The sequence below is a fragment of the Saccoglossus kowalevskii genome, chromosome 16 (assembly GCF_978046115.1).
Source record: "Saccoglossus kowalevskii chromosome 16, keSacKowa6.1, whole genome shotgun sequence".
NCBI classification, from domain to species: domain Eukaryota; kingdom Metazoa; phylum Hemichordata; class Enteropneusta; family Harrimaniidae; genus Saccoglossus; species Saccoglossus kowalevskii.
Window position 1 is genome coordinate 24,609,093 of NC_140656.1, and position 11,519 is coordinate 24,620,611.

Below are 11,519 nucleotides of genomic sequence, written 5' to 3' on the forward strand. Positions count from 1 at the left end.
AATATTGAATGAACCGTAGTCGTCCTACCACACATGTGCGAGACGTATTGATTTCATATAAACAAAGATGGCGACTTTGACTGTTGCGCATTTCAACGAAGGAGTCACTGGTAGTAATTAATACAAGTCGCACCCAAGCCAAACTTCATACTTGTGATTTCATTTAGAAGAGGGCATTGGATTATGAGAAAATCAATATTTATCATTGCAAATGTTGCACATATGCAGCGCGAAGACCATCGCCGTTTAATGTCTTCTGAAATGGAAGTATATAGTGATCCTTGTTTTGTTTTCATTTAATGTTATGTTTTTTTCTACAGCCGTGCCCGGTAGTTCTGGCTGATCACATTGAGTTTGGACCATACGCCACTGAAGAAAACAAAATGCGTAATAGATTATGTAAAAATCGCAAGAATGGTGACATGAATGATTTTTCATGTAAATATATTCCGAAAATTGAAGGTTTGGTTAGTGATGTGATTGCAGATACTTAGACGATTGCGAATACATACATATATTTGTATCAGCTCTGACAGCTGAACAATTAGCACACATGACAAAGTTGCACTTTCTAGTTGTAGTGTCAACCCTAGGTGTCTGATTCTGAGCATGTTAGTAGCTTTGAATAAAGGATGTACTTAGCAAAATGTTATGAGTTTATTATTTATTAATAATAAGTGTTTATATGTAATCTTATACATTTCAATGTATGAGCATAATTATAAAATAAAATATCAAAACTGTTCTCACGGTAAACGGGCCCAATCTGTATGTTGACTGCCAGCATCCGTATGTTTTTTTGTCATATTACCTCAAACCCTGCAAATACAACTGTGCATGTAATCATGGGAAGAAATGGTGTGTTTTGCCGTGTGATAGTTGTCATGAAGGTGATTGGCAGGCCATACATAATTATAACTCTCGAAGGACAATTTGAATCTACCAGGTGTGTTTGTGATTTACATAACAAAGGATGTTTTGATTGGCTCATGTGGAAACCCAGGTGGTGTCGCTGAATCTGGGCCATTCATGCCTATAAATAGCCTAGCAATACAATGAATAAATTCGCTATAATAGGCGATTCCTAGGCAATTGTGCATTGGTGATAGCTCACAGTCCCAGGATTTGGAAATTGATGACAGTCAATGGCTTCTGCAACACAACGACGAAGAAATACAGTGGTCTTGCTTGCAAAGGAACGTTGGTATTCTGGAGGGCGACGCTGATAACACGAGATCGCAGAGCAGTTCATACAAGTCTCACAGAATAATGGTTGAATCCTTATCTCCTGTCTCACTTTATAGCACCAGCAATACACTGGGTACTAAGTTGAAATGATGACTGCCCTCAGTCTTTTAAGTTACATCTAATTTGTTCGAATGTTGAATTGACACAGATAAAAATATAATATGGAGGGTATGAATAACGTTTGTAGTATGCAAATAATATATTGTTTTGTGCGCATGTACAATACGCACGGCTTATAAAAAAACAAGACAAACACAGATATAAAATTCCTTGCTCATCTGCATGTGCCGTTATAAGCGTATATTTATATGTAGTTGTAAAATGGGCAGTGACTAACCAGTGTGACCAGTCATTGAATTCCTCTATCTAATATTGGAATTATAGAGCGCAGCTTAAAGGTGAAATGATTTAACCGATTTACTGAGTGTCCCTGGGGGAGTGGCTTGCTACTTTACTTATTTTGGAATTTTGATTGAATATAATCAATAAATGAGTGAAGAATTTACTGTTATTTTGCTATTTCATAATAGCAAGTTTTTTTTTCATGGCATACATGTTGCAATTGTGTTACTTTATCAACCCATTATTCTTATGTCAAACATACAATTCAGTAAATGTGTTCACTGTGTCGTGGCAATATTATAATTCACAGAACCTACGAACATATATATCAACCACGCCATATGTCTATGTTAATATAAGAAACAAAACAGTGCTTGTGGTGACGACCGCCAGGTTATTTGTATTGGGATGTCATCGTTTCACATGCTTTCCCATGATCTCGTTCGAATCAGCTGTGTAATTCATCTTCGGAATAACTGAGCCTGTACTGCTTGTAGCTTTATTTATTATTTTATGATATATGTTAGGATTATTGCAATGAAATGTATTGCCAATTACAAAGTTGTTGTTCTGGCCTAGTATTCTGGCGAACATACCATATGAATATTTTTGTTTTTCCAATACTGGGAATAAACAAGAATATATAAATATATCAATGACAAATGATGGTAGGGGTGATATTCTTAGTATGCAAATATTAAATGTTGTGTTCAGCGCATGTGCATAACGTGAAATACAGTAGAATAAATTAAAACTCTTAAAAAGTTATCTTTGTTCATATCCCTGTTTAACGGCTCTTCTTGACAATCATGAATATTTATATATAATTTGGTTTGTTGAATCTGATCTCCGCCGCCATAATTTGCAATCTTGTTTGTAGTTTGTATATCTCAAACAAATTACGGGGTTAGACCTTTTAATTAAACCGATGTATTGTTACGAAGAATTAAACAAGGAAAAAGTGTAGTGTTTTGCCGCGTTTTCAAATCTGGATAGAGTTTATTATGCTCATATACTACTGCACTTCATGTTGTTTAATTGATGGTAATAAAGTAGTGGTATTGTGTTTGTTTGCCAGTTTGCTACCTTTGTGTGTATTTTGTATGCTATCCTGATTTGAAAAAAAGATAGCAATAAAGACAATTGAAATTGTTTACCACGTACCTGGATCGTGCCTTTCCTGTTACGTCGAGATAATAAAAACTGAATAGTCTGAAGATCATTAAATTATTTGGTAAGTACATTGGCTCCCAATTCTGATAATGATATAATATTTTGCCATTATTTAAAACCAGTTGATGATTTATATGTTCATGGTCTTTAATGTATGACCTTGAAACCTAAACATGTGAAGATGTTCGCTTCTCTCATTCAATTGTTGGCGATTCTATCATATTATTACACATATGCTTATAAACTCGTTTACTTGTTAATGTATTGATATGTATATATGATGAATTAAAATAAATTACATTTTCTGGTTCAAACCACTTGTGACTGTTGTTATGATTCGAATGCAGAATTTAACCTCCCATGGTAAACGTTTTAATAAATTCAAACTTCTGGGCTATCAAAAACGAATCCGAGTCCGCCCTTTCATTGTCTAGAATTATTGTATTACGTTTTACTTTACCGTTTCATATAAAATTCAACATTATTTGTTTCAATTCCTTAATAACAGTCTTAAAGGTTTGAACCACTGTTGCTACCTACACAAACTGTGATGTTCTAAACATTTTTAAAATATGTATTCTTCTGATTATAGATAGCGCCCTCTGGGACTATAATCCACAGAATTGTTTTAGTCTTTTTAATTTACTCCTAAAGTTCTCTCCAATAAATTTCTCGACGTCATATGTTACGTTACGTATCCAATATTATACTGCTGCACTAAACAAAACTATCGATGTATTACAGAGAAGACTTGCTGACTTATGGAAGTATGTGTTTAGTCATTGAATTGTTCAATGTAGACAAACTGAAGCGTGTAATACAACACTAATAACTTTTGTGTGTGTGTGGATTTATGCAACTTTGGTGTATTCAATGATTAATGATGCTGCTAATTTGAACAGTGCGACTATAATTGATAAAATACTAGATATGGGACATATGATATTTAAAATCTTTCCTAACAATTATACCAGTATGTAATTACAGGTTACGGATTTAAATTGTTTTAAACATTACATTGAGATTAATCTAGAACATGTAATAAATATAATGCTAGTATTTGTCACTACAATTCATGTTATATTACTCCATGAAGGCATTAATACAGTTAACAGGGATATTCATTATTTGTTTATTGTTCATTTTTGATCAGGATTGTTCGCAACTAAATTTTAGTGAGTATTTTCCGAGCAAAAGTTTTAATTATATCAGGACTTGTGTATAGTGTGGCAAATGAGAGCAAATAAAATATAACTTGTAGGTTGTAGTATTGCCCTTTTTTAAACTGCCGTATGATGCTTTACATATCATTGTATTTGAATTTTAAATATGTAAGACCATCTCTTTTATTGATAATACATCTTATTGATATTCACACAGTTGTTTATTCTGGAAAATATGTATATTGTAAATATGCAGTTTTTATTTACACCTGATTAGTTCGATTGTTTAATATATATGCAGGGAGAAAGATAAAAATATACTAATTGAGTGTATGAATAATATTTTCAATATGCAAATAATATATGGTGTATTGTGCGCATGTACACGACGTACCGACTAGAGAAAATAAAAAAACAGGGAAAACTGTCTTTGCTCATCTGACGTGCCGCATCCCGGGTTCGTATTCCCTTTTCCGCAGTTTTACTGTTTATTAAGATATAATTTCATTTGCATGTTGTTATAAATGTACATCTATATATGGTTGTAAAATGAGCAGTGACTTATTAGTGTGACCAGTCTTTACCACAGTACAGTATTGCAAGGACTGAAACACAACACAAGCATTATAGTAGTATACAACAAGCAGAATATGTTTGTATTTAATGTCCATTCCCAGCTTATATTATCCTCCTTTATGTAACCAGAATTCATAATTTTAAGGTACAGATATGGAAATACTGATAAAAGGTGACATTGATTCACTGAGTTTTATTGGGGGTATTTCGTTTGCAACTATACTTATTTAGGCTTTTTGAATGGATATAATCAAGAAATGAGTGTAAATTCTCCTGCGACATATATTGCAAATTTCTTACTTGATTAACCAATTATTTCTATGGAAAAATATTTAGTGACTTTATTCCCTGTACATTGTGGCGTGGAAATATTATAATTTTAAAGCCACACAGACCGTCAGAACATACGTATCACCCCCGCTATTCTATCTATGCTAACATATGGGACAAAACAGGAGTTGTAGTGACGACCGCCATGTTCTAAATATTGGGATGCCTTGAATTATACTACACTAGTTTTCCAATAATCATGTTAGTTCAAGCTATGTAATCCATTTTGGGAAGGACTGAACATAATCTTTTTGATATTGCTTTTATTTTCACTTGTACTTTTTGAGAACAATATATATGTTAGGGGTATCGAAATGAAATATATTGCCCATTACACAGTTGTTCTTCTGGCCCTAGAATTCTGGCGAACATACCACATGCCTGGTGAATATATTGTTTACCTATAGTCATAAGTAGTATTTTTCAAATGTTTAAAATATGGCAAAACATCTCAATGACAACTGATGGTAGGAGTGCTATTTATAATATGCAAATATTAAATGTTGTGTGGTGCGCATGTGCGGAACATGATGTAGAGTAGAATAAAAGTTAAATATTTAAAAATTCATAGTTTCAAAATTCATATACACACTCGTGAAACTGGTCCAAATCACGTGGTACACTCGTCACCTGGGTTGGTTACATCTTAATCATAGTAGCAACAGGGCAGGGAAATGTTCGTTAGTTTCTTCATATTATTATTTCAATAAAATTTGTACATTACTATACATTACTGTAAGGGTATATTATTCGTTATGCTTGTTTTCAGTTCGTCATATGCATCTAACCGTGTCATGGGATCAAGTGCATTTTCAAGTTCAATTGTCCATATGCCTTTTCTAGGTGTTAGTCGATCATCAGCCTGTAATGTGTCGATATTTCATTTGTATGCAACTGCATTTTCCCTTATTTGTTTCTAAATAGGGCACATACAGTCCATGGCCCCTGTAAAATGATGGTCACATTTAGTTCGGATTTCTATCGTTCACACTCTACCACACTGGAAGACCATAAAACTACGTACACACTGATAATCGGAGTGTAATACCGTTGCCAAGAGCACGCGGATTTCAAGATTTATTAACAAAACTGTGTAGTAACTACGTACTGTAAAGGGGGTAATTATTCACTGGGTTTTAATTTAGCTTATTTCGCTGACTGGAAAAATGCGCTAAATTAAAACACAGTGAATATGTAAAATTTAGCATAGAACACATTATCTAAATGATAAAACCGTGAATTAAAAACCCACTGAATATGCCTGAAATGGTAAATCAGTGAAATTTAAACCCAGTGAATATTAGTCATTTTACAGTATACATAGATGAGGAAATTGAACACTAGTAACTATCGTACATAGAATAGTAAAAACTGCGATCCCTGTAAGCGACCCATAAGCCGTGCAGAAAAAACCCGAATAATGACGGGATTAAAAACCTCTGGAAATCTGCACCACCACATGCTCGAAGGCACCATAGTGAGGGTGGCGGGGTTCACCCCTGTGCATGTAATGGAGTTGTACATCTACGAGTATGCTTATTGCAATAAACAATGTTGTTATTTAAACTTCGAAAATACTTTGCTTAATAGCTACCTCGGAAATAACGCTGAATGAAAGGAGAGTAGAACACAAAGCTGCTAAATGCTATGTGGCAACGCCTAGACTGACGAAACTCTGTTTAATTACACTAGTCACCGCGGTATGCGGGGAGCGCCCTCTAGGAATAGTGTAAAGATTCATTTCCTGATATACTGCGTACGAAGGAAATTTCATATTGTGAAAACATTACAGTCGTTAATGTTATTTTCTTTTATGTTGTAAAATACATAAAACTTCTTACACTCCGTCTGGCCATTTATTGCTTTTGATATTGCAACTAAACACTATGGCAGGTATCTTCAACTGTTAACTGTATACTTAATCATTATATGTTATATATTATTCCCAGAGAATCACTGAGATCACGCCCAATTAATACTATGATGCACGTTCACTAGTAACTCGGGGTCTAACCACGTGTGAAGACTAAACCTAGTAGACCGACACACTGTGATTGTCTGTTGTCAGTCAACACTCTTCTGTCATTTTAAAATGTAAATGTATTACTGAGTAGTAGTAAGTTTTTCGGCTGGCTCTATTAGAATATAATGTTTTAAAACGAATTACATCGCACGTGGGCAAAACAAAAAAAGGTAAAATTTGAATAGATTGGACTCCCACAAAGTCAATTCAGAGGAAACCACAGGTTGAGCTTGGAATGTTAAAAGAGGGTGAGCCAGGTCAATATTAATGAACGAATACTAGGATTAATGGGGTAACGGTTTTTGTGAGAAACCCTCGAATATATTCAGAAGTAAATTATTATGCAAGTATTGTGTATAGGGTTCTGTTATCTGGCTAGTTTTACAGACACGGTCGTTTAATGATCGTTATTGCAAATAGGGTGGTTGTTACAAATATCGTTGCTTGTTATTAGAAAATATTGCTGATATTAAAAATAGGGTTGATCGTTATCATAAATATGACGTAGTTACTATATAAACGTCAAGCTAAAAATTAAGATGATAGTTGTTGTTTTTTCTGAATTTGTATGCAAGAAGTTATAAATACATACTTGGTCACACACCGTCAGTATACAACTAGTAACATGGAATTCTGTATGTAGAATTGCAACCAGTCAGTCAGTTGAGAGGCATTTCAGTAATCGAGTTTTAGAAAAACAAAACTATAGTAAGACATGCCAAACGGAATGCAATTCCGTGTATATGGGGATTCAACACTCGCTGACAACCTTCTGTCCAACAAAATCATTCAACTATTTCCACTTCTGGAGTAAACATCATTTTAACGACCAGATAGATTATATAGTGGCGAATTTAGCTGTATGTATGGGAATACACAGTTCCCTAATTTCAATGGATACAAGACGTAAGTGTCAGTGAAAAGTGGGAGCGCCACATAAATCTCTTAAATTCCCCAAACAGTGTTCTATTATCTCTCGTTATCATGTCCACTGTTTAAAATGTAGGTTGGTGTACCAACTTGTTACTTGATTTTTTAATGATATTCGTATTTTTTGTCACAGGTAACATGATTGTAACAACATTCTTATATACGCTGGCTATGCTAGAAGTAGTATCTTGTTATCAAGATCCTGGTGTCCCTTATAATGATACGTGTGTACAGTGTAATCATACTTTCAATTATATGAGGTATTGGAGTGGTGAATGTAGAGAGGAGGTCACCTGCTCATGGCCAGTGCCAAATGCTGCGGAGATTGCCGAAGAGAAAGCAGTCTTGTTTGAGAAGACGTACATCGTTGTGGAAACATCATACGAAAATAACGCATATCGTTACGTAACATTTGAACCATCATTGGCGAACAAGGCGATTCTCACCGCCGAAGTATGTATAAATACCTATTATTAATAGTGTAACGAGTTAAACATACCAGACATATTTTTATAGTGCCTAATATTCTCGGATTAACTAGTGTCTATGTGGGTTAGGTTGCCGTGTCCTGCATCGCGATTACGCGGTTTGGGATCATGATTACAATATGTGTTACTTGGACACTGAAGAAATATTTGAAATTCCCAGTCATTCATACATTGTAGTTCATGCTGATACCCTATTGATTTACAATTCTTTCCTGTAATAGGGAGAGGAAAGTGTGAATTGCAGTCACTGCATTTTAATCTTACATAGAGACAACTGGGTTACTACCGATTGCGAGGAAAAGGTGAGTTTCTTATTTATAGATCAACCGAGTGTTTCGACCGTCAAGTTATTGGTTTGAGTTCAGACAGAAAAATAGTTATATTTACAGAAATCATGTTACTTGTTGATTAAACTAATAAACTAAATGTTTTTATCATTCATAAAAATAAAAAGAAACATTTAATATTTAGCCAAAAGCACGCTGATCTGTTTTTTATTGAATCAAAGAATTTCTCCCTCTACAATGACTTCATTTCAGCCAGACGCTAATCCAACTAATTGTTAAATCTTAATTGTAGTGTTGCTTCTTCTAGTTGCTTTCCGCATACCACATTTCAGAACACAATTAACAGGCTTCACAGATGATCTATGTTACTGATAGGAGCATTTGTTCCACTGACAAAATATAATCTCCGTCTTCTAAATTTAGACTAGAAATTATACAATGTGATTTTCCCCTACATCACCGTAAACTCGTTCGTACTTCACAGTTGTAATCCAGCAAACAATCAGACCATGTGGCGACTATCACAATGTCATATTTCTTTTCTTTCTCAAGATATGTTTAATGATAAAAAAAATCATTGTAAACATATATTAAATTATCAATGACCATCACAATTTCAGAAATAGTCATCTGAATCATGGTTGATCGTCTTTTCAACTACACATGTTGCTTCAATGTATATTCATATTTAAATGTTATTGTTCTCATTCAGAAGTGCTCTGCAACATTGGTTGGCAATGATGCTTTCCGCGATGACGGTCATGCTGCAGCAAAAATAAAGAGCTATTGTCTTTATCATAAAATGACTACATATGATCATTATAGTTGTTATTGGATTCCTGATATTGAATCTTTGATTGACACCTTGAATGGCGCTGGTCTGTACATGTAGTAGCGATGCTAGTACATGAATAATCGTAATATCAATAGCGATTAATAAATGATATTATAAGCATTGAAACATATGATTATCATTATTTCATTGTTTTTAATAATCCCGTGAGCAATGGCTGTAAAGTCAAAAATGTAATGTAAGCTACACACACAATAGCGGTGGGAATCAAGTGATATTTCACAACAGTGGGCTAAATGCGGTTGTGGGGACTCGGGTTCTATAACAAAAAAAACATCTTAGTTTTACATGTACATTTAAGATGTATTAACGCGTAACAAGCAAAACCACAATCGCAATGATCGCTACGTGGATACACGTCATGTGAAATGTCAATAAAAAGTCGAAAATACAATAAAAACTATTCAGTTATGTGATATAAAAATGTGCGCAGTAACCCTATTACTGTTATATAAATGGCTACCACTTACACAATATAGTATTTACTAACTAAAAACATTAAGTACAAATAGATAGTATGTATAAGGTACTAAAATGTGAATGCCTAGGTTTTCACTAGGTACATGGAAATATTTAGAAGGAAACTACTTTAAGGTGTTTTTATTTCAATTACAATTAATAAAATTACAAAACAAGACAATCGAAACAAAAATAGAAAAGCAAAGTAAGGTACATTAACAATTAAACATTTACACACATCTAAACAAAACGAGAGAGTCTCAATAAAGCAATTCATTCCAGAACTTAGTCGTCCAGAAAGTTCGTCAGCGGTTTCTACTTCAAAATACATATTTTTAGCTATCTTTTTCGTTTTTACATTTCTGATAAAACACAGTCATTCTACTAGGACGGTTAGGAAGCGCCGCGTCGTTCTATTGTAACTACCCCTGTCTCGATAAACATTGAAACAAAAGCGGTATTAACGAGCTAAGAAGTCATTAGCATAAAATGGGCGAAGGAAAACACGCGATAAATCGTGAGACAGTGCGAGAATAGCGGTCATCTCGAGCAACATCGAACGCAATGAATAATGGAGAAACAAAGCGCCCTCTGATGACAATTACGTCATAGTTTTGAGACCAGCTTGGTTCTCAGAAGCTGCTCGTTCACAACTTTTAACAACAGCGCTTCCTAACCGTCCTAGTAGAGTGACTGTGGAAAAAATGAAAAAGTGTAAAATTTTGTATAGCAGCATGCAGTGGTTTAAAAGAGTACCTTCCAAAGATTATATTCTCTGTTTTTAGTGTACGACTTTATTCTATGGTTTTAACATTTCACAAATATTTAATTAATTTCGAACAATAATTTGCCATTTTGCACTGCCAGAAAAGGTGCTCTATTGTTTACAATATTTACTTTCATTATCAGTTCTGAGTTTGTTCTTGAAATGGTAATAATTTGTGACAAGTATGTGATGAAAAAATTCAAACTGGAAATATCTTATTTTTTGTTCTATTGTAGTTTCCAATTTGTTCCAAATCTAAATAATTTGCATATCCTGCATCATTGAATTTTTGGATTGTTGCCAGGAACTCATACCATGCTTTGACCAATAAATTATAAAAACTATTTCAAACATTTTTACCTGTAAGATTAAGATCAGAGATATTTCTTTATACCTGTTCACGTGCACTATTTGTCAGCAACTTTACCTTATAAGATCTCGGAATTGCATGCAATATACTCACATATGTTAAAAAGTCTATTTTGATTTTTGTTTGTTTATCTGTAAACTGTTCGTATGACGTTTCTCACTTAATTTTTAATTTTATATGTACTAGGATTCAGGTCCCCGTAAATATCGACCAGATTTCATTTAATAAATAACTGTCTTAAATTTTCATGATATCCTCTTGTGTCTAGTACTGGATTCAAGGGTATATTCACATCCGATTATTAAAGATTCCTGTGGGAAATTACAGTTAATTAAGAATTGGAACACACGTAAATATTTGTATTTGTTCATTTTCTTTGTTTGGGGCGTACACATAATCTATTACAGCTTTGAGGGTAGGAAACTCAATTTCTAACAGTACAAGTAACCTGTAGAATGCTGTGTGGGTAATATTTTTATATTGATTTTTGTTGCATTTGCAGCAAATAGTT

At 33.9% G+C, this 11,519-nt stretch overlaps 1 protein-coding gene across 1 annotated transcript; it reads left to right on the forward strand.

Annotated features, from left to right (window-relative positions):
* The first annotated feature begins 4,302 nt into the window (after positions 1 to 4,302).
* LOC146733781 (uncharacterized) lies at positions 4,303 to 9,521 on the forward strand. Its single transcript, XM_085491584.1, has 4 exons — positions 4,303 to 4,383; positions 7,919 to 8,238; positions 8,495 to 8,575; positions 9,273 to 9,521. Exons 2-4 carry the CDS (start codon positions 7,924 to 7,926, stop codon positions 9,450 to 9,452), a joined length of 576 nt encoding a protein of 191 aa, XP_085347710.1. The 5' UTR covers positions 4,303 to 4,383; positions 7,919 to 7,923; the 3' UTR covers positions 9,453 to 9,521.
* The last annotated feature ends 1,998 nt before the right edge of the window (positions 9,522 to 11,519 follow it).

What these genes read in the sequence shown, in the direction of transcription:
- LOC146733781 (XM_085491584.1), top strand. Translation starts at nt 7,924, where the DNA reads ATGATTGTAACAACATTCTTATATACGCTGGCTATGCTAGAAGTAGTA. An exon ending in AGGCGATTCTCACCGCCGAA is followed by an intron (nt 8,239 to 8,494) that starts GTATGTATAAAT and finishes TTCCTGTAATAG; the next exon opens with GGAGAGGAAAGTGTGAATTG. An exon ending in CTACCGATTGCGAGGAAAAG is followed by an intron (nt 8,576 to 9,272) that starts GTGAGTTTCTTA and finishes GTTCTCATTCAG; the next exon opens with AAGTGCTCTGCAACATTGGT.